The 22,983-nt window shown below is 40.3% G+C and overlaps 3 protein-coding genes and 1 long non-coding RNA gene across 5 annotated transcripts; 3 read left to right on the top strand and 1 right to left on the bottom strand.

The window, feature by feature from the left end:
• The first annotated feature begins 1,880 nt into the window (after positions 1-1,880).
• LOC134089013 (C-X-C motif chemokine 11-6-like) lies at positions 1,881-3,082 on the top strand. Its single transcript, XM_062543267.1, has 4 exons — positions 1,881-1,973; positions 2,144-2,267; positions 2,381-2,470; positions 2,626-3,082. Exons 1-4 carry the CDS (start codon positions 1,916-1,918, stop codon positions 2,645-2,647), a joined length of 294 nt encoding a protein of 97 aa, XP_062399251.1. The 5' UTR covers positions 1,881-1,915; the 3' UTR covers positions 2,648-3,082.
• Positions 3,083-6,014: 2,932 nt separating this feature from the next.
• Positions 6,015-7,459, top strand: LOC134089012 (C-X-C motif chemokine 11-1). The gene is made up of 3 exons (XM_062543265.1): positions 6,015-6,121; positions 6,600-6,726; positions 6,872-7,459. Exons 1-3 carry the CDS (start codon positions 6,064-6,066, stop codon positions 6,990-6,992), a joined length of 306 nt encoding a protein of 101 aa, XP_062399249.1. The 5' UTR covers positions 6,015-6,063; the 3' UTR covers positions 6,993-7,459.
• Positions 7,460-18,228: 10,769 nt separating this feature from the next.
• On the bottom strand, positions 18,229-20,188 carry LOC134089011 (uncharacterized). The gene is made up of 2 exons (XR_009940013.1): positions 19,377-20,188; positions 18,229-19,100 (listed from the first exon to the last, which is right to left on the bottom strand). It is a non-coding gene; the product is annotated as an uncharacterized LOC134089011 (long non-coding RNA).
• LOC134089009 (interleukin-8) lies at positions 19,479-21,154 on the top strand. 2 transcript variants are annotated; one of them, XM_062543264.1, is made up of 4 exons: positions 19,479-19,639; positions 20,191-20,317; positions 20,583-20,666; positions 20,796-21,154. In XM_062543264.1, exons 1-4 carry the CDS (start codon positions 19,576-19,578, stop codon positions 20,830-20,832), a joined length of 312 nt encoding a protein of 103 aa, XP_062399248.1. In that variant the 5' UTR covers positions 19,479-19,575; the 3' UTR covers positions 20,833-21,154. The 2 variants fall into 2 exon arrangements, with proteins under 2 accessions (XP_062399248.1, XP_062399247.1); XM_062543263.1 differs by having other exon boundaries at positions 20,771-21,154.
• Positions 21,155-22,983: the final 1,829 nt, after the last annotated feature.

Raw genomic sequence — 22,983 nt, 5'->3', positions numbered from 1 at the left:
TTAACGAAAAGTCGACCATTATAAAGTCCAATTTATTTTCATTTCAATCTGCGTTGGCTCTGAACATTCCAACCATAAATCCTCTACAGGCTGAACAGATTAAAAGGGTCTATATCTAGCCGGGTCTATATATATCCATATGCCTATACTAAGGACATCATTGGATGGTGTTCAGTAAAGTAATGAGTGTGTATACATAGAGGAGTGTGAAATGCAGTAAGTGATGAATAAGCATATAGCATTTTGATAAGCTGTGTTTGAAAAATTAAATCAATTCCTGTTCGATATTTGCATGTTAGGTAGAAAACATTTTGCGATGTTTCGCAAAATGTGTTTTAGGAAAAACTGAGAATTAGTGTATGGTTTTGCAGATTTGGTGTGGTGTTATGGTGTCTGAAATGCATGTTTAGACAATTGTGTGACAAGCAAAGATTTAGAGTTGATTTTTTTTTTTTAATACAAGTGATACGGTTCTGTAAATAGACCATGGTTGCTTTACTAATTTGTGGAAGATTTCCCCTCAGGGATGGCATGCCAGTCAATCTGGACGATTTTCTTGTGAAAGTTGAATAAGCAACTGTGGATTTAAAGGTAGGATATGAAACTGATTTCCTGAGTAGCTTCCTCCCTACAGTCGTAGTTTCATTGACACTTCTGGTTCTGGTGAAGCAGCTTGCCCTTTTTCATGGCATTTACTTTAAATCATGCTTTTGCATGTGTGGCTGTTTGAGATTATCACCCCCCACCCCCATACCCAGACATGTCATCTTCGTTCACCAGGGCTGTGTTTCCATCAGTACTATTTTGTGTGTGTGTGTGTGTGTGTGTGTGTGTGTGTGTGTGTGTGTGTGTGTGTGTGTGTGTGTGTGTGTGTGCATGCAAGCATAAAAAAGTAATCAATTATATTTTAGTTTTTATTTACAGAGTGACTTGAGTATTTTTTTAAGGAGTGCATTTTCTAAGCAGACAGTCCAACACCTGTGATTGCATTCTCATGTTGGTGAAGCAAAGAATATTAACAGGACCTGACATTTGCATCTAACAGGGTTTTTTGGGTTACACTTCACTTGAAGGTATCTACAAGAGTGAAATTATGTCATGAACATGTCATAAACATTGTAAACATCATAAACGTTTACAACATCATGCTAATGAAGTGTCTGTTTTTGTCACGACAAGTTAGGGGTAGGGTTAGGGTTAGGGTTAGGGTTAAAGGTTAGGTTAGGGGAAAAATGCTCCAGCTACTGAAAGTAGCCGGAATGCACTGGCACACAAATCTGAGAACAGCCTCGAAGTGGTCAGGTAAGTGTACCTTTTATTTCTCTCTAATATGTAATCTCTGTCACTCCTCTTTTGCAGATGCCCGAAAGGGCAGATCTCCAGGTGGAACTCAGGCAAAGAGGGTTAGGGTTAGGGTTAGGGTTCATGTGTCATGAGAGTGTCACGTGTTCAGGGTTAGGGTTAGGGTGTACCCTTTTTGCGTACCTCGGTTTCAGCATACTCCTGCTCCAGTACTAAGGTGCCATAGAAATACATTCATTGATAATATGATACAACATACAGTATAAGCCACATAATACAGCAATTAAAACCATATAATTTCCCGTTGTGCTACGAGGATAAAAAAAATACATACAGTACACACACAGACACAACCACTCATCAAACTCATAATATTAGATTGCATAACACTGACAGTCTGTGAGAATGTTTCCAAAGAATGAGAAAATAAAAAAAATAATAAAAAAAAGACAAGTGAAAGAACTCTCATCTTGGTTGCAGAAGTAAGGCACGGGATAGGAATAAAGTACTAAAGGGAAACCCCACGGCTACCAAATAAATACCGGCACGTTTCACACCTTTCAGCATCTTCACTCAGCAGCTGATAGCGAACAGATCATCACCCGCTACAATAATGAAGACAGCCGCTCTCCTCGCTCTTCTGGTGGTCCTGCTCTTTGGAGATGTGAGAGGTAAGGGCACCAGGAGTGATTATATTTGTCATCCACTGATTATGATCTTGTTCTGTTTATCTCAAACAAAGAACAAAGACGTGGGACATCTTCCTTATTCACTTAAAGCATCAGTACAGATTTCATTTTTGCTCAAGTCCTTAAACAGTGATGATGATTTTGATTTCCAGGGCAACTGGATTCTCAGGGAAGATGCAAGTGCCTGGATGCAGGGGTCAAAGCCGTCCGCCCAAAAAGTATTGAGAGGCTCGAGGTGCTTCCTCCCTCCGCCTCATGCCCCAATCTGGAAATCATGTAAGTATGTCACAGTGGCATGTGCTGTAACTAAAATGTAGGCATTTAATGCCTTGAGGAGTTTAGTGGTGGTCTGTACTGTATCTGATGTTTACATCTATCTGTGTCCTCAGTGTCACTCTCAAGGGTAATGGAGGACAAAAGTGTCTGAATCCAAACAGCAATTTTTCCAAGAATTACGTCAAGAGAGCCATCAAAAAGAGGTAGGTTACAACACAGTTTTAGATTTACAGCACATGTAGGATAACCTGACTCTCGCCAGATCCTTGCAGCGAAGTACAAGACATGTAAGCTAACCATAGCCTATGGTGATATTGCGTATATTGTGCTAAACATTTCTTCGTTATGTTTGTTTTAGGAACGCAGAGATCAGTGCCTGAGATGGTGGACTCCACTATCATGACCTTATCAGAGCTACCAGCTACATAATGCAGTATTACCTGCAAAAGGCAGCTATTAAATCAGTTTCAGAGTGCTTCAGAACTTTAAGTAGGACAAGATGCAACATGTTGCAAACAATATTTAAACTACAACATTTAGCCTTTTATTTTATTCACTTTAAAGTATTTAATATAAATGTGATTTGTCATATCTAGTTTGTTAATTCTATGTTGGTAATTTCACTTTATTAAACTTATTCATAAAATGCTAGACATTGTGTAGTTTGTGTATTTTGCATACATTTTGTTATTGTAGTCAATGATGTTAGCATTGAAGTTGTGTTTGTGTCATATCTGTTTGTAAATAAGATTTTGTTATATATTGTGCCGTATGTAAACATGAATAATAAATAAAAGATACATGTTTAATCTGAATATTTCAGTGTTGACTTTGTGTTGACTTTATCACAAAATGTTTAGCCATATGCTTTGGATTACGGGAATAGTGCAAAAATCTTAAAGCTGCCATTGGCAAGATGTTTTTGATCATATTCACTGAAACTGACAGTATGCTCAACCAGCACATAGAAAAAAATGTGCTTCTCCACCTAGAGCCTATTATTTGTTTAGCAAAAGTCCACCACCCCTGGTTCTTCTGGTCCAATAAGTGCTGTGTGATCATTGGCAGATCTGACAGTTTGTCACTAAGCATAAAGCATAAAGTAGGCTATAAAGTCGATGGGAGGGTGCTCGGTTGAGTGTTCTGATGAGTGTCTCAAATTCAAGACACAGTGGTTCCTTGTTGATGGAATGAGTTGCCTAGCGCTATACATAACCATATACACATATACTGTATGCATATAAAACATCTTCAATAAAAGATTTAGCTTTTAAGAGAAGACAAGATAGTTTCTAAAAACAGGCTAGTTGACCGAGCCATCCTCAGCTCATGTGGCAAGCTGTTTCGTAGGCAAGGACCATATTAAAGCTGCCTCCCTGTGTGTCTTGGTCCATCCTAGAAATAACTAGGAGTCCAGAGTGTGAGGATCTGAGTGGTCGTGATGGTAGGTAATGTAAGAGCATGTCTAATAGATAAGCAGGCGCTGTCCATTCAGTGATTCATAAAACAAAAAAAGTAAAATCTTGAAATCAATTGAATTGATATCAACAGGCAGCCAGTGGAGAGACGCACTGCTGCATTCTGAATAATCTGCAATGTGTCCTTTGTCAGGCCAGCGAAAAAGATCATTACAATAATCAAGCCTGCTAATAAAAACATGTAGCCTGTTCAGCCTCTCCAGTGTTTAAGTATTTCTCCCTTACAGGGTTTCCCATCATGTGTATAGGCTATAACTCGCCTGTACCCAATGTGCTCATTATGTAAGGGATAATGTATAGAACGCCGGTCATTATCGGAAAATAATTCCCGACAGGATGAACAGAACCCCGACGCGCAGCGGAGGGGTTTTGCTTCGTCCTGAAGGGAATTATTTTCCGATAATGACCGGCGTTCTATACATTATCCCGCTTATTATATGGCTACTTGCCAAAAAGAGAAATGAAACTTAACTCAATGTGTCTTTAGCAATGACTTGGCTACCGTTTGGTGGCTTCCGCTAACTTCTAGAAAATAAATAGTTCGCCACAGTTGACAATTGTTAGGTGTTGCCTGGCAACATACTTGGTAACTTTCAATGAAATTCCATTGCAACCAGCGAACGGCTTTGTTGCGGATTGATATGAAAGACGTGAATTAGAAGCACAAAACCCGTTGCCATTGACAGCGGTCATTATATACTTTCACCGGTGATTATACATATTAATCACCGGTAGAACGTTGGGGAGGCCCATTCAAAGTGAATGGGAGCTCTCTCAACATTCTAGAGAGCCATATAATAAGTAAGGGATAATGTATAGAACGCCGGTCATTATCGGAAAATAATTCCCGACAGGATGAACAGAACCCCGACGCGCAGCGGAGGGGTTTTGCTTCGTCCTGAAGGGAATTATTTTCCGATAATGACCGGCGTTCTATACATTATCCCGCTTATTATATGGCTACTTGCCAAAAAGAGAAATGAAACTTAACTCAATGTGTCTTTAGCAATGACTTGGCTACCGTTTGGTGGCTTCCGCTAACTTCTAGAAAATAAATAGTTCGCCACAGTTGACAGTTGTTAGGCTAGGTGTTGCCTGGCAACATACTTGGTAACTTTCAATGAAATTCCATTGCAACCAGCGAACGGCTTTGTTGCGGATTGATATGAAAGACGTGAATTAGAAGCACAAAACCCGTTGCCATTGACAGCGGTCATTATATACTTTCACCGGTGATTATACATATTAATCACCGGTAGAACGTTGGGGAGGCCCATTCAAAGTGAATGGGAGCTCTCTCAACATTCTAGAGAGCCATATAATAAGCTTATTTAAGCCCTGGACTTTTCAGTTGTCCTTTTGATATTCTTTGTGAAGAGGAAGACTCTGTGTGAGATTGAGACAAGTCTGGATTAAAGAAGCCTTGAGCATCTGTGTCTCAGACTGAATACTTCTCAGTCACATGCTCCAGAATCATTGGATTAAGCTTTGATGTCCTCTGGTCTTCTATAAACGGTGGCAGTTTTGGTCTGTTTGATGTTCAGAGTCCTGTCACTGACCTTTCTTTGCTTTCTTTTCATTATGTTCCATTAAACCCACACATCTCATCATCTAATTGACACTGCTGTCTGTCATACAAACAAAATTGGCTTAAATGTTTCCTCTCAAATCCTAGCATAGATTACAGGGTGATTGGTTGTAGATTCCCACAGACAAAGCCAATAGAATAAAAAAAAAAATAGCAGTGGAAATTGTACTCTAATTTAAACCATATGGTTCAATTTGGACAATAAATGTTTTAGTTTTGGTCTGTTTGATGTTCGGTGACCTGTCACTGATGTGCCATCGCTCTCTTTTCATTCTCTTTCATTAAACCTGCACGTTTCATGTAAGGACTAGACATGTTAAGGTAGTGTAAGGGTATTTGTTGAGTGGTATCCTGGTGTGCAATAAGTGGGTCAGAAAAAAAGATGAATTGGAAATGGACTTCAGTGGCCTCTTTGCCAGACGGACCTCATATTTGCCAAAGGCTTGTGTGGGTTTTCCCAGGCTAGGGAAGGAAGGGCACTTTCACTTTCACTTTCAACATCTCATTTCAATACATCACAGCTCTACTGCACTAGAATGTGGAACATCCACTTTTAAAGTGCTGGGGATTTCCTATGCATCCTCCTTGCATGACATCAATGGAAAGCAACAGCATTCCAGCCCACTTGCTGTTGCCCTTATAAGAAGGGCATCAACACTGTCCTAATGGCATTATTCTACTGAAGACAACTCAGTAAGATTTGTGCTGAAGTTACTACTGACATCCCAAGATGAAGGCCACTACAGTAGCAGTGCTTCTTCTGTTGATTTCCGCCGTGATCATCCATGGTAAGACATGCTGAATGTTAACTCATGCCTCCTCAGTTTCAGATACCTTTTGCGGAGTTTCATTGTAAGGACTGAAATGGTGCATGTTTGTACAAGCTGCAAGTGTGATTTATGAAAGCATGTTACACATACAGAAATGTACAATTCCTTGCATTTTGATTTTATAATCATAGAGGATTTTTTTTCCTATCGATGTTAGTTTGCTGAATCTTTACATTAATCACATCCAAAATCAAAATCTGATTCTGATGTAAACCAACACCTTTAGACCCGGGTTCAAAGCTGGGTATAGGGTTTCTGTTTTCTCTCTTTACGATATTATCTATTTTAGTAATTCTTTATCTGTGTGTTCTGTAAGGCCACACTGCTACAGTAACCTGTAAGCCTATCCAAACAGTGGCGTAAATGACATGACACACTGATCGAGGGGACTTGGCGTACCCACCTAGTGATCTCTGCTCATTCTGTGTTTCTCCAGGAGTCCCGATGAACAGGAGTCAGCGTTGTACGTGCAGGGGGACGCCTGTGGATGCTGTGAGGTGCAATAACATCGCTGGCGTGCGAGTGTTCCCGGCCAGTGCATCCTGTGACAAAACCGAGATTGTGTAAGTTACCCATGTGGAAATATGCATCCCTTATTTAGAAGACAATTAAAAGAAATAAAAACACATCGATGTATTTAACTGACAAACTCTGAAATGTGGTCACAAAACTAAATGTTGACTTTGTTTTTCCAAACCCTTCTACCAGTGTGAAGCGGAAAAGGGGAGGCGGACCTATATGCCTGAATCCTACATCAAAAATGGGCAAGAAGGTCCTTTCTTCAAACCTGTCCCCCGACCAGTGGAGCAAGGTGAAATGTGCAAGCTGATGTGAGAATCACATCACACAAGCTGATCACACATCATTGCACACTTCCTCAACCCAAGGCTGAAGAGACATCTCCCACCAGCGCACACACACAACTCGCTGGTCTGGAAACAAGCATGTTACAGCAGGAGATTTCTTCACAGCTATATGCATCTCTGTAGCATCACTAAATGAAAGACTCAGGCAACTTTTGTGTGTAAGGATGATATACTAGTGTGTGTGTGTGTAGACATGTGATTTGTGTCATTGCCCTGGCTGTATATGTGATGCTATCTATTTTGTATAGCAAAACAAACATGGGATGGAGAGGAGGGGGTAAGACAGGGGGTTACAGTAGACAGTCTTACAGAAGAGTATTTATATTATATATTTTTTCTGAATATCTATATGACTAAATAGGTTTCATTGAATATTTTATTTTATTTATCATTATTATTATTTTCTAATATGATTTTGAGTGTTTCAATAAAAAAATTACATTCCCTTCTTAGTCAGTGTGTCTGTATCTTTGTGAATGGAAAGCAGTCAGCAGATTTGCCGTAGCCAAAGCAAAAGTATCTTTTAATAGCAAATATATTTTCTTTGCTGTAGCCAAAGCCAAAATATTTTTTAATTGCAAATACATTTTCTAAGACAGACAATACAGATTTCCTGTGGGAACCCACTCTTCCCTTGGATTACAAGAAACCACATGACTTAGTGACAATGGGACACTTGGACCATGTGCCAATACAAAGCAGGATTTAAGAGGCAGGGGAAAACCCAAGGGAATCACATAGCCACCCCAGCACATTTCCATGTCCCTTTGACACAGAGGTTTGGCACTGACAGAGTCCCAACATGTTTGGAGAGGGAAAATGTTCCTTTGGAGAATATTCTACCCTCCCACAAATTCAGTTTCTGCTATATCTCTTTTTTTCTTAAAACAGCTTGCCCTGACTTGCTGATCTTTTCAATCTGAAGACTAGCCTGTTGCTCTGATCATGCAGTGAGGTGAAATGATTATAGAGAGTAAATGGAGAGTTTGATATGGCCTAAAATTACCTTTTTGTATTAGATTAAAGAATGAAGATGCCAGCAGGATTAGTGAGTGGATACAGCAGAAGAAAAGATAATGTTGACATTCTTCAGAGGGTAAAGGTGGAGTCAGCATTTCCTTTAGAAATTACTAATGAGCCATTTCAAAACAAAAGATACCACTGCTTTTCACTCCACATTCTGTCAACTTTTTCAGAACTTGCAGGATTGCAATGGCTCTTGAGTAGCTGGCATGTCATTAGAAATATCTGGTACAAAAACAACAGTGCCTCTGAAAGAATGGTAAAAAATGTCCATAAACACACTCCTAAACCTTGTGGATAGCCTTCCCAGAGGAGTTGAAGCTGTTATAGGGTGAACTGACGTCATATTAATACATGGATTAAGAATGGGATGTGACTGAAGTTCATACTGTATGTGAGTCAAGGCAGGTGAGCAAATACTTTGGGCAATATAGTGTAAATTCACAATATTCACAAGTGCCTGGCAGGGGTACCAAATGGCATCTTATCAGAGGACTTCCCTCTCTCTGATCTATGTATTGTACACACATAGATTTATTGTTTAGATCAGTGGTAGGCTACTACAGTATGTACAATGCAAAAATGGCAACAAAAACAGTCAGCTGCAGTCTGGACTACAGTATGAAACACGACAAACATTTCCAGCCATTCACCAATGAGATCCACATTCAGGAGAGTTTAAATTGCACCGGAGAGAGGGGTGCATGAGCTCAGTCAGCAACCAGCACCTTGCCTGTATTTATTCTATCAAATCAGGGTGTTCCTTCAACGTTGCATCACCCACGTCTCCTCCTTCACGACAGGACAGGTTTGTGGGTTCTTATATGTTGTATAAGTCACTGAGGACATGGCATGGTGTAATTGCACAGTCTAGCCCCCTGGTAGACACAGCACAACAGATTTTTCATCAACTCAGAAATTAAGTCACCTCAGGGATTTAGAGATGCCTGGGAGTTATCAGGGGGAGTGATAGCCTGGTATAAGAACAACTACAAACAAGACAGTCCTACAGAGGGTTGTGAAGCCAGCAGAACAACACCAGGAGTCCAGCAGTAAAGGTCCGGCATTTAAACGTAAAGAGACCAGACGACCTGTGCTACATGGGCTAACATTGGGATATATCACAGTGGATATTTAGAGTTAAAGCTGTTGTTGAGAGTTACTGATGACATGTCAGTCCTCGTCATCAGGAATTGGTACTTGAATTGTTATATAATGGCGCCACCTAGTGGATAAATATGGGACAGTACGTCTGCAATAGAGCTAGAGGAGCCCCACCGTAGATGGATACTCTTCATCCTGCTGTGGTAATCTACATGCAGAGACATCCTCACACAAGTGTGCGCGCACACACACACACACACACATACACACACACACACACACACACACACACACACACACACACACACACACACACACACACACACACAGACACACACACACACACACACACACACACACACACATGTTACTGGCATGGATGTATTTGTGGATGGAGTTCAGATCATGGTTGGACCAGTCCCAGAGTGTGTGACTACATAATACAGAGTAAACCTGTTACATGAAACTGTAATAATCAATATGAGGACGATAACATTAAAGCTAATTATTGTTTTCATCAGCATACATGACATCAGGTTCTGATGACACCAACATGCTATGCATTATGCACATTTACTTTAAGACCAGCAGATGGTGCTTTACACAGACTGTTCAAAGAGGAAACAAACAAGGTGGGGATAAAAAGGATGTGTTAAGTAAGGGATAATGTATAGAACGCCGGTCATTATCGGAAAATAATTCCCGACAGGATGAACAGAACCCCGACGCGCAGCGGAGGGGTTTTGCTTCGTCCTGAAGGGAATTATTTTCCGATAATGACCGGCGTTCTATACATTATCCCGCTTATTATATGGCTACTTGCCAAAAAGAGAAATTAAACTTAACTCAATGTGTCTTTAGCAATGACTTGGCTACCGTTTGGTGGCTTCCGCTAACTTCTAGAAAATAAATAGTTCGCCACAGTTGACAGTTGTTAGGTGTTGCCTGGCAACATACTTGGTAACTTTCAATGAAATTCCATTGCAACCAGCGAACGGCTTTGTTGCGGATTGATATGAAAGACGTGAATTAGAAGCACAAAACCCGTTGCCATTGACAGCGGTCATTATATACTTTCACCGGTGATTATACATATTAATCACCGGTAGAACGTTGGGGAGGCCCATTCAAAGTGAATGGGAGCTCTCTCAACATTCTAGAGAGCCATATAATAATAAAAAAGGATAAATGGAACATTGTTTAAGATAGTGGTTCTGAAACTGGGGTCTGGGGACCCCTTGGGATCCGTGGCCTATAGACAAGGGGTCCCCCCCGCAAAATAATTCGCTTGAAATGATAAACTTGAGGGCTCCTCTCTGCTGTGGTCGAGTTGGGCTCTGCACGCTCTGCCATCTTTCAAGTCAATTTTCAATAGTGACTCTGTGCTAGACAACAATGCAACACACCTGTCCCTGACCCCTCAGGCAGCACGCCCACTCGCAAAGCAGACAGCCACGCCTCTACCACAGGCATGTTTTTAACCATTTGAATATTCATTTTCACCTTCAAATTGCTGTTTCTTTTAAAACAATTCGACTATAAATTTGAATTTAGAATGTTCGTTGACAGCCCTAGTGTGTGTGTGGATGTGTGTGTCTGTGCATGTGTGTGTGTTTGTGTGTGTGTGTGTGTGTGTGTGTGTGTGTGTGTGTGTGTGTGTGTGTGTGTGTGTGTGTGTGTGTGTGTGCGTGTGTGCGTGTGTGTGACAAATTCATCCTAAACCAGCCCTTACCTAATAGCACCATCTACAGGCCAATGGGTTTACAGTCACTACATGTTCACATAAATTAATCTATTCTATAGCCCCCCAAGGAAGAAATTCCACCAAACTTGGCATACTCCTAGAGGATGGCAGGTTAATCATACACATGAAGTTTGGAGATAGGGGTGATTACAGCATACACATGAAGTTTGGAGATAGGGGTGATTACAGCAATATAATATTGCATTTTTTCTATCATGGGGTTACAAATCACAAATGACAAGATAAGTTGATGCGGGCTCTTGAGACCAACGTACCATAAACATTTTGTCATCCTCGGCGCCATGGTTCAGGTAGTTATTTGGGAAAAACTGTGCGGGGCTAGAGTAGCTAGCCTGACTCTCGCCAGACCCTTGTAGTTCCGCCATGCTCCACCAGAGGCATTTCGCTGAGCTCCACACAAGGGTCTGGACGCGAGGGCAATCCAAACTCGTTCCAGTGATCAAAAAACTATCAACCAATCAGGAGCGCCGAAGCGAGTGTTTGATTCAAATAACAATGGCGGCACGCAGCGAGGAGTCTTGTGCTGACATTGATTCTGCTATTTCAACCGTTTTGTCGAATCTATCGAGTATTCATTCTTTAAAAGATTAACAGAGAATAGTTTTGAAGACAAGGATGTGGCAAGGATGTTTTTACTCTTCTTCCGACCGGGTTTGGCAAGAGCTTGAAGAAGCCTAGCACGTCATTCAAGATAACAGGCAAGTGGTTTATCAAATCACATGCGAGGATGTTTTACAAGGACCCGCCTTCATAAATACATCTCCTATCGAGAAGTCCCAGATCCTTGTGTGAAGCAGACAGCGAACTACAGGATCTGGCGAAAGTCAGGTTATAGAGTAGCCCCCGGAGACCAAATACAATTTTTTTCCATAAAAGTCTACTGGGGCTACATGCCCACCAAGTTTCATGTGCCCCAGTGTTACAGTGTCCCGGGAATTGTTGATCAAAAAGTAGATGATGGGAGAAGAAATAAACTTTGACAATACCTTTGTGACGGCTACGCTAGTGTGTGTGTGTGTGTGTGTGTGTGTGTGTGTGTGTGTGTGTGTGTGTGCGTGTGTGTGTGTGTGTGTGTTCGTGTGTGTGTGTGTGTGTGTGTGTGTGTGTGTGTGTGTGTGTGTGTGTGTGTATCAATGTAAAAGGATTTATGTGTGTGTGTGTAAATTGTTATCATTGGGCAAACCATATCTTCAGTGTTGGATTGAACATGTAAGGCAAAATATAATAGAAGATACAGTTACGACACAGCTAACGCTCTAAGGTACCTGAACAGTGTGGTAGAAACTTTGGATTACTAACAAAATGTTGTGCATCTTTTGCAGTGAATACTAATCTACATTTATTACATAGAGGTGATCAACATTACATTTCTATTTATTCTGTGTATGCTTTTCTCTACATACAATTCTATACATCAACTTTACTTTGTCTGTCACATGGTCTTTCCATGTCATGAGTTTCTGACAAAGGTCATGCGACCCCTTTTGTCACAAGTTTCGTCTTCCTGTATTTTTGAAGCTGTCTTGGTTATCACTCTCCTTTGTAAGCTCCTGTGTGTTTGACAACAACTTTTATTAAACACGGCCCTTTGTCCCCCTTTCCTGCCTAAGTTCAGAGGTAAAGATTGCAACATAGCATGCACATGAACGTAGACGCCTTTACCAAGAATCACATTTCTGTCTCTTAGCTTTCTTCTTCTACGAACATGAAAGCAGAATTGTCTTCACTTGTTTTGCGAGGACATTAGTCAGCAGTGCTTGTGCAAACATTTCTCTCCGAAATAATTGAGGTTGATAAACATTTTTAATTAAAAGAGAAAACAGTTCTCCCCTTGTCTCAGCCCATGTATCATTTACAGTATCATTCTAAATCTATTTGTACTGCTCCTTATTTCTCCTTATTTAATAAATTGGGTAATTCACCATCTCCCTTAGACTAGAGTTAGATAAGTGAGCAAACATTTTTTTTGTCCCAATTGTCCCACGGTCAAGAAATTTCTGAAATTTGTTTCAAGACAATACATTTCCCTCTAGGATATTTGAGGTATAGTGCCAGTAAAGTGACAACCGAGAGGTAAAAATCACTTTGTGTGTGTGTGCAGAGGGATGTGGGAAATTCAAATGAGTAAATCCAGTGTGCGGTTAATGTCGTGCCTTAATAAAAGGAAGTGTGCGGTTTCCTTTTACCAGACATACAATCACAGACAGTTTCTTTAAATACTGCATGTTCCTTGTGGTAGTGTCATTGATAAAAATAAAATGAAAAAAACCCCATGCAGTCAAATATATCAGCATATTTTCTATCTGGTGCTGCTGGGGCACTCAACGATATCACATACATCATCTTCATCTAAAAACATCTAATGCGACTTTGGAATAAATATTTGCTTGTACAGTATAGCCTTATATTTTCTAACCACACTTATCACCCATGCTGTGCAATAGTAACACAAGTGAAACCAGATTCCAACAACTGCATTCAGAGCCAGATATGGAAGATCACATACTGTAGGAGGACAGAGATATGGTGATTCTCCAATAACAAGTAATGTGAGACAGATGGACAGAGCCGGTTTTTCCTCTGTTTTTCTTCCCTACTGGCAGGTGAGGGTAATAAGACAGTAGCACGGCAGTAGAACACTGTATTTTTAAGATATGACATGTCTTGTGGTAAGTCTTTAGTAAGGTATTGTTTGAGTATACCAGAGTGCTGACACCTGAAATTCTCCTATATCTTCCTGTTGCATTTGCGCACACACACACACACACACACACACACACACACACACACACACACACACACACACACACACACACACACACACAAACACATAGGTCTCCCTTCAGCATGTCCAAAGTGAAAGTAGTCATGGTGCACACGCTGAGCTCTTGCACAGTCACAGAATAAAAAGTTCCTGTCAGCTGTTCACACATGATGAAATTGTGGCAGACAAATGGTATGTGGTAACAGGGGATTATAACAGGACCAAAGTTATAGTCTGTTATAGAAAATAAGAAAATACCTATACTATAAAGTAAAATGAAGTTATTGATACAACGCATGAAGTTATTGATACAACTTTTTACAATATTTCATTTTCATCTGATGTGATCCTGTACACTGAGAATCTGTGCAGGGAATTAATAGGAAATTGGAATATTCAGCACATGGCACTGACAGAGTCCCTCAAACAAAGTGCCTGGAGAACACACGTACACACACACACACACACACACAAATGTACAAATGTGTAGCCTATACACACACACACACACACACACACACACACACACACACACACACACACACACACACACAAAGACAAACCACAAGTTACTGACATGGATGTGGATGGAGATCAGGAAACATTCTGTGTCAAAAGTGTCACAAAAGGAGAACACAGACGTACTGTACATACACACACAAATGTGTACACACACACACACACATACAAAGACTAACCATGTTTCTGGCATAGATATATATGGCTGTGTGCGGATAGAGATCACATCATGGTTGGACCAGTCCCCGAGAGTGTCATACAACAGAGATAACCTTTTGCATGAAACTGTAATAACACATGTATGACGACAATTACATTCAAGCAACACTAAAGCAACGTTCCTCTGTCGCACCCACTCTATTTGTTTACCCAGCAAATAACAATGTCCACAGACAAGGTAGAGTATGTTGCATGATTTTATGAAAGTATTATGTATTGCGACATCGAAGCAAGTCAAATTTGTAGTTTGCTATGTCTCATTCGAACTGCAGATCCGCTATCCGATCTGGTAAACTTACATAGTGCAGTTATAGCCGATAGAGGGCCGCGAAAGCTGTTTTAAAAAAAGTGCTGTTCACCCTGTTACGAGTTGATGAACCACTGAAATGATTTTATGGTACAAAAAAACTCTTAAGTGTTGCTTTAAAGCTTGAAAAACTGTGTCATTAATATTTGATCACTGTTTTCCTCAGTATACCTGACATTATGTTAATACCAAAAATGATGTACAGTTACAATAAGACCAGCAGATGGCGCTATACACAGAGTGTTCACCAACGAGGAAACAATCACCGCTAAGGTGGGGAGAGCTCACACTGAAACAATACAAGTGTTAAGAAAAAAAGATGAAGAGAACATTGTTTAAGAACACTGATATAACCAGTCTGTAAGGACAACTGACAGAGTAGTCTGATGTGCTGTGATAGTGTTATCACAAGTTTATCCGTTTTAGGCTCACCATTATACTGTATGCTTTTAGAATATCAAGCAGATTTTATTAATGTATTCAGAGATTTAGAGGGATGCTTAATTAGGTTTTACATGTAATGGGTCCAGAGGGAATTTTAAGGAGTTTGAAGGGCACTCTCAGTGCTCCATAGAGAGAATGTGAATGAACTCCAACATAAATAGATTACATACTAGGTTGGTTTGTGAAATTTGTCCTCCACAAGCTTATGATGGCAAACCCCTTACCATTTCATGAAATATGACACAAGGTTTTACAATGTGCTAAGAAATTAGAGGAAAATGTCATCCTAGTAGCCTATATGTTAGAACAAACGTTTGGTTGAAGTCCACTGTTGCAGGGCAAAGGCCCATAATGTCCCCCCTCACCACCTACATTCAGAAGTGAAGATTGCAACACAGGAAGCCAACATGCAGACTGCTGTCCTTGATAGGCCTTTCCATTACAATGAAAGTAGAGGCATTTACCAAGAAGCACATTTCTGTGTCTTTGCCTTCTGCTTCTCCGAACATGAAAGCAGAATCTCCTCTACTTGTTTTGCGAGCGTGTGTGTGTGTGTGTGTGTGTGTGTGTGTGTATACATTGTGCTTTTGACAATGCCCCTAGAACAGAGCATACAAATAATAGAATTACATGTCAACTATACTTGTGCACAGAGTAATTGAATAACTGATCATATTCCAACACTGGCAAGGTCTCATAGCTCATAGAAACTTGGTTTACGTAAATAACCCTTCTGTTGTGTTAGGGTCAAAATTGACCCGTTTTCAAGTTTAACTGTGTAAAAAGTACACTTTTCTTTTTTGTCCTGGAATGAGGCTTCATCTAATCCTCAGACACACCTATTTAAATGCAGCAAAATTAATTTTCACAATTTTAGTAAATTCTAAAGGTCTCAAAAAAAAAAAGTTACATCTGTGGTGTTACGGGTCCAAAATGACCCGGCAGAGAATACTGGCTGTTGTATACATCACTTCAAAGCTATGGGTTGCTCTGAGGATCAATTATGGCTCACATCACCAACACACACACACGCACGCACGCACGCACGCACGCACGCGCGCGCGCGCACGCACGCACGCACGCACGCACACACACACACACACACACACACACACACACACACACACACACACACACACACACACGCGCGCGCGCGCACGCACTCATACGCATGCACAGACACACACACGCGTACACGCACACACACACACACACATGCACACACACACGCACACACACACACACACGCACGCACACACACGCGCACACACACACACGCGCACACACCCACACACACACACACATGCACAAGCACACACACACGCGCACACACATACACACACTCACGCGCGCGCACACAGGTGCACGCACACACGTACATACACACATGCACACACACACACACACAAAAACACGCATGCACACACACAAACGCGCGCACACGCATGCACAGACACACACATGCGCACACGCACACACACACGCACACGCACCCACACACACACACGCGCACACACACACACGCACACACATACACACACACACGCGCGTGCACACACGTGCACGCACACACACACACATACACACACACACACACACACACACACATTCACACACACACACACACACACACACACACACACACACACACACACACAGGCCTCTATCACATGCACAGACAGAGACCCACAGAAACACACGCATACAGGTGCACACACACACCACCCCCCACGTGAACTCAAACTTTCTTGCAGCATACATTGTTTATGAACATTCGCTCATATAAAGAGGGTTTGGGTGGGATATTATCAGTTGAATTCTGTAGGAGTATCAGTCAACATGAGCAAAAGGTATACTGTTTATGAGGCGCTGGATCATATCTTTGGTAATGATGGTGATCCTGAGGATAGAGGGCAAAGTGAAGCTGAGGAGGATGTGTCTGAGGATGAGGATGACATTCAGTATGACCCTGAACAAGACCAAACATCTGATGAGGAGGACCCAGATGTCACAGATGATCAAAGAGAGGTTTTCAAGTCAAGAAAAGGTGACATTTCATGGTTATCAAGCCCTCTTCAAACCCAATCCAGGGCACCGACAGAGAACATCCTCAGAATGACTCCAGGGCCTACTAGATACGCTGTGTCACACGCCCAAGACATCAAGTCAGCGTTTGAACTGTTCTTTACACAACCTATTCAGAATATCCTACTTGAGATGACCAACATGGAAGAGAGAAGAGTGTTTGGTGATAGCTGGACAGAGAAACACAGCTCGATGCCTACATGGGACTGTTGCTTCTTGCGGGGGTATACAGATCCTGAAATGAAGCTACGGCCAGCTTATGGGATAGAGGTAATTGGTATGGTTAAATAAAAGTTGGTTTTATGGAAAAAAAATTACTTGCTTTCTTTATCCTACCATTTATCTATGCGGGTCCGTTTTGACCCGAAACACCAAAGATGTCACTATTGTTAATAATTTTAAATAATAATAATATTTTTTTTTTTTTTTTTTGGTAGGTGTACTCTAATATTAGTTTATAACACATTTACAGTTTATTATTACTCATTCTATAAGAAAAAAAATATATATTTAGAGAATTTAAACAGTTTTTGCAATCAAAAACGAGTGGTATATTTTAAAATAATGTGTCTGTTGAGTCAACTAAAAACAATTCACACACTGATTCCATTTATATGAATACATACTAAGCCAGCAATTAGCTGAAAAACAAAATTTGAAGAAAACTGGTGATTTTAAGCATTTGCAAGCATTTTAAAATCATGGGTCCAAATGGACCCGCTAACACCACAGGTGTAAACAGCTTTCTAACACAATAGAAGGGATAATATTGCTCCTAAGCTGACATTCACTGACCATTTTCTCATATTTCTCCAGAAAAAGACTCCTACCCTTGTCTCAGCCCGAGCAGAATTGAAGTTAAATTTAACCCTTGTAAGGTGTTAATATTTTTGCTACTCAGCCGATGTTCCTGGATCTGGTGGACCCTCTAGATTATTAGGCTTTTAAATCAATACAGCTACAACAATGTATGTAAAATACTTAATGTTTATTATTTTTGTTGTGAAAAACAAGGAAATTCAATTATTAAAAAAGTAAACAAAAAAATAGAAACAAGTTTCTAAGAGAGGTTCAGGAGAAACAGGTGATATCTGAATAAAATACATAAAGATATATATAAAAAAAACAATTCAAAACATTTACAACACAAGAAAATGTCCCTCTATGATATTTTAGGCATAATGCCAGTAAGATGTCAACCGAGCGGTGGAGATCAAGAAAATATTGGCTTATTTTGAGTGTGTGTGTGTGTGTGTGTGTGTGTGTGTGTGTGTGTGTGTGTGTGTGTGTGTGTGTGTGTGTGTGTGTGTGTGTGTGTGTGTGTGTGTGTGTGCAGGGGGATTTATTTTATTACTGCATGTTCCTCAGTCAAATCTGTCAGCACTTTTTCTATCTGGTGCTGGCACACTTGGCTATCACATACTGTACATTCCATCATTCCATCATCGTCATCATAAAACATATAATATGACTTTGAAATTCATATTTGTTTGTATAGCCTTATATCTTCTAACCACAATAATCACTTGTGCTGTGCAATATCAACCAAAGTCTTGTATTTCAAAGGCATTATTTGAGCATATACCAGGGTGCAGAGACCTGACATTCTCCTTCAATTTTCCAGTTGCATTTGTGCAAAAAAAAACAAAAAAAACATCAACAACAGCAACAATAACAACACAATTCTCCCTCCAGCATGTCCAAAGTCAAATCAGACAAGGTGCCCCAAATGAGAATATCCCAAAGGTTTCACTCAGCTGTTCACACATGATGAAATTGTGGTATGTGGTAACAGTGGATCTTGTCAGTGAGGCTTACCAAAGGACCAATGTTATAGTAGTCTGTTATAGAAAATAAGAAAATGTTACACAAAAGAAGTAAAACAATAAATTACTTCTATAAGTTCTTCATCAAATTTATTTCAACTCTATTTTTTTTAAAATGTATTCTGCAAGCCTAAATCATAATGTACTGTGCCCTCCATAAGTATTGGAACACATGCAGAATACAGTTTAAACATGTAAGATTATGCAATGAATTCATAGGGAATTTGATTAATCAGCACATGGCACTTCTGCATGGTATATTTTTATATATATAAAAAAAACATAACCCACCCCACCCCTGACCCCGAAGATAGCAGACTGCGTTGTGGTGAGCTGAGATGAGTCAGATTCACTTCCCTCTTTCTAGTGTTTATAAACGCTGATAGTGCAACCCATAGGGCATCCTCCAGCTAGAGCATCACCAAGGGAACACCACAGCACGCGCAGCCCAACCAGCACAGCTCCCATCCAAGCAAATTAACCAACAGAGATGGCCCTCCGATCCCACATGCTGCTGGCCGCTGTTGTGCTCTGCGGCCTGACTCTAACACTCGGTAAGGCATTTAACCTCTGTATGCTCTAGACAACTTAACAACATTAACTTCTATCTGCTGTAGACAACTTAACAACATTTAACTTCTGTCTGCTGTAGACAACTTAACAACATTTAACTTCTGTCTGCTCTAGACAACTTAACAACATTTAACTTCTGTCTGCTGTAGACAACTTAACAACATTTAACTTCTGTCTGCTCTAGACAACTTAACAACATTTAACTTCTGTCTGCTGTAGACAACTTAGCAACATTTGTGTCTGCTCTAGACAACTTCCCAACATTTAACGTCTTCTTTAGAAAACATAGCAACTGAATTATGTGGTAAATGGCAAAGCAATTTGTAAAATTGCATCCCTTTTTCTTACCGACAATTTAAGACTAGTTTAATTGTTTAATCATTTTGATTACCACTACATCATTAATTTGCGATATATCTTGCATGGTTCTTAGCAGAGGCATTTCAATACCTGATTCAAAGAAATAGATGCCACACAAAAAGCTTGGAATCATATGATCATCTGTACATAACGTCTTGTGTCTCTTTATAAGCTTTGCCAGGTGATATCCCAAGATGGTGCCGCTGTCGACGCACCACCAATAACTTCATCAGCCCAAGGCACTTCCAGAAACTGGAGATTATGTCCCCGGGAGCCTACTGTCGCCAGACAGAGATCATGTAAGTTACTATCTGAGTGTGCTGCATGTGTTTAAATGCAATCCACACTTCCAGCACGAGTAGCATATTGCAAAGGAAACCCATCTGATTTAGACTGTACAAAGCTCATACCGTGAAGTGAACTGCACCACACTGTGTTTTGTCGTACAGTGTACTGTAGATAGTACTGCATTGTTGTACTCTATAAGTAAAGTATTGAAATATATCAAATGAATCGATTCAATCAATTCAAATATGTTTTTAAAATTATTATTATTTTTGTCAGTGTTACACTGAAGAACGGGAACACAGTTTGTATTGACCCTGAGGTCAAGTGGATCCACAAAGTCATTAACAAGTTTGTGAACAGGTACAGTACAGCAATTTACACAGACTTCATTGGACAGAATTGTTAATGTATATTAACATATAGCATTATAGACTGATTTGTATTTCTGTTACTTTCTTGAATAGTAAGGCAAATGTCAACACTACACAGATCCCCACAACTGTCTCCACTGCTCAAGAAGATGTAAAGGACATTGGGACAAGAGTTTGACGAGGCTATGAAGCACGGTTGATTTTCTCACTCTAGAGGAAAGACATATTAGTCAAAGAGAAACATTTTCAACCGAGCTTGATGGAACTGTATAAGAATGAACATTTGGTTTGTATTTCAAACGTGTTACTCTGGTTGACAACATCTACCTTTGTTCCCATTTATCTTCAGAGACTTTTTTGAAATAATATTTTTCTACTTTTCTGATATTTTTGTATTTTCTATACTTCTATTCCATGTATATAATTATGTGTGAAAAACTTTTGGATAACAAACAAATAAAACACAAAGGTTCATAATATGCTTCCGTTTCTCCATCTTAGCTTTAATTTGATAGCAGTAAGCAGATAGTGTATGATGGGAAATACTTATTCATAAGTGCTTACCCAGGGGGACCAAATGGCACCTTATCAGAGGACTTCCCTCTCTCTAACCTATGTAGGCTACGCACAGACAATTATTGTATAGATCAGTGGTACAGTAGAGTATGCATAATGTACAAATGTATGTTAAATTGGCCTATCATCATGGTGGTAATTGAGGAGGCAATGGTTTTAGGTGGTACTGATGAAAAGTTTAAGAACCACAGGTTTAGATGCACAGAGACCCCCACAAGGGGTGGCCTGGCCACAGCTTAATTACTATAAGCCCGTAACTTACCACTGATGCATCATTGTGTCCCATAATATCTGGGACACGTGTAACGCTTCCAGCCAAGTATTTCTCTTTTAGAAATACTTTGGACATGGTTTCTAGGCTAAAACTCCCTGAATACATTGTAAAAAAAAAAAAAAAAAAAATCTGTATATAGCCCAGCCTCAAAAATTTAGAAGGAGATGCACATTCAGGAGAGTTTCAATCGCACGGGAGGGATGGGGTGGGAAGGACGAGCTAGCTCCGTTTTGCATAAACGTCAACAGAAGTGATATTACCCAACATTGCTTAGAGCACCTTTATCATAACAGCTTTAAACTAATTTTGATATCATATCAACTGGAGCCCATTATTGCACTATATAATGTTGTCATCATTGTTAGAAACATGACGCTTTTTGTAGGCTCTATCCGAATTGGGTACCTACTTAGCGCTCCAATATATTGAAAAATGACAACAAGGGGAATTCTTTGTGTAGCGTTAATAATTGATTCATGACAAAGAGGTCGCACACCAGGCAAATTGAGGCATTTTGTGTGTTAGCATATGCAGGAAGGAGGGGGTGTTTCATCTGATTCATCTTTTTCCTTGAATGACTTGAATATATCTCACTGTCATCTTTTCCTTGAGCGTCAGTATGTTTCAGCCTTTCCAACATGAAGTGTGTGAAGTTATTCAAAGTCAAAAAGTCAAAGTCACATTTATTTATATATGGTAAATGGACTGCATTTATATAGTGCTTTTATCGGCTTATGCGAGCACCCGAAGCGCTTTACATATCATGCCTCACATTCACCCGTTCACAAACCGATGGCAGAGGCTACCATGCAAGGCGCCAACCTGCTCATTGGGAGCACTGGGGTTAGGTGTCTTGCTCAAATATACTGTAAAATCAACCAAAGGGTTGCAAGGAACTATCTTGCGGGCCAGATTTGTGCATGCAGTCCAGGACACTGGCCTAAACTATCTTAACTCTAACTTAACACTTCCCCAGAAAACATACTGCACAGAGAGGGGCAGACATGGCAAAACATTTCTGGACACAACACACACACACACACACACACACACGCACACACGCACACACACACACACACACACACACACACACACACACACACACACACACACACACACACACGGTTAGTGGAGTATGGTTTTGATTGTTATTTTGCCTCTTGTCTGTTGGTTTAGGCTACTTACACTATAGTGCCAAACGTATTCGCTCACCTGTCTTGACTTACATATGAATTTCAGAATTTCACATATGAATCCCATCCAAGACTATCTAAACTAAGGTTTAGGAGTGTGTTTATGGGATTTTTTTACCATTCTTTGAGAAGCGCATTTGTGAGGTCACAGTCACACACTGATGTTGGACGAGGCAACTGGCTCTCAGGATCCACTCTAAATCATCCCAAAGGTTTTCTATTGGGTTGAGGTCAGGACTGTGCAGGCCTGTCAAGTTCATCAC

Source organism: Sardina pilchardus, chromosome 8 (assembly GCF_963854185.1).
Source record: "Sardina pilchardus chromosome 8, fSarPil1.1, whole genome shotgun sequence".
In the NCBI taxonomy this organism is placed as follows: domain Eukaryota; kingdom Metazoa; phylum Chordata; class Actinopteri; order Clupeiformes; family Clupeidae; genus Sardina; species Sardina pilchardus.
The sequence above is the reverse complement of the archived record's forward strand: the minus strand, read 5'-3'. Positions and strand labels throughout refer to the sequence as shown.

Bases quoted from the DNA above. Each gene is read 5' to 3' on its own strand.
- LOC134089012 (XM_062543265.1), top strand. From the start codon at position 6,064: ATGAAGGCCACTACAGTAGCAGTGCTTCTTCTGTTGATTTCCGCCGTG. The intron at 6,122-6,599 runs GTAAGACATGCT...GTGTTTCTCCAG, and splicing joins TTCCGCCGTGATCATCCATG to GAGTCCCGATGAACAGGAGT. The intron at 6,727-6,871 runs GTAAGTTACCCA...CCCTTCTACCAG, and splicing joins TGTGACAAAACCGAGATTGT to TGTGAAGCGGAAAAGGGGAG.
- LOC134089013 (XM_062543267.1), top strand. From the start codon at position 1,916: ATGAAGACAGCCGCTCTCCTCGCTCTTCTGGTGGTCCTGCTCTTTGGA. The intron at 2,268-2,380 runs GTAAGTATGTCA...CTGTGTCCTCAG, and splicing joins TGCCCCAATCTGGAAATCAT to TGTCACTCTCAAGGGTAATG. The intron at 2,471-2,625 runs GTAGGTTACAAC...TGTTTGTTTTAG, and splicing joins AAGAGAGCCATCAAAAAGAG to GAACGCAGAGATCAGTGCCT.
- LOC134089009 (XM_062543263.1), top strand. From the start codon at position 19,576: ATGGCCCTCCGATCCCACATGCTGCTGGCCGCTGTTGTGCTCTGCGGC. The intron at 19,640-20,190 runs GTAAGGCATTTA...TCTCTTTATAAG, and splicing joins CGGCCTGACTCTAACACTCG to CTTTGCCAGGTGATATCCCA. The intron at 20,667-20,770 runs GTACAGTACAGC...TTTCTTGAATAG, and splicing joins ATTAACAAGTTTGTGAACAG to TAAGGCAAATGTCAACACTA.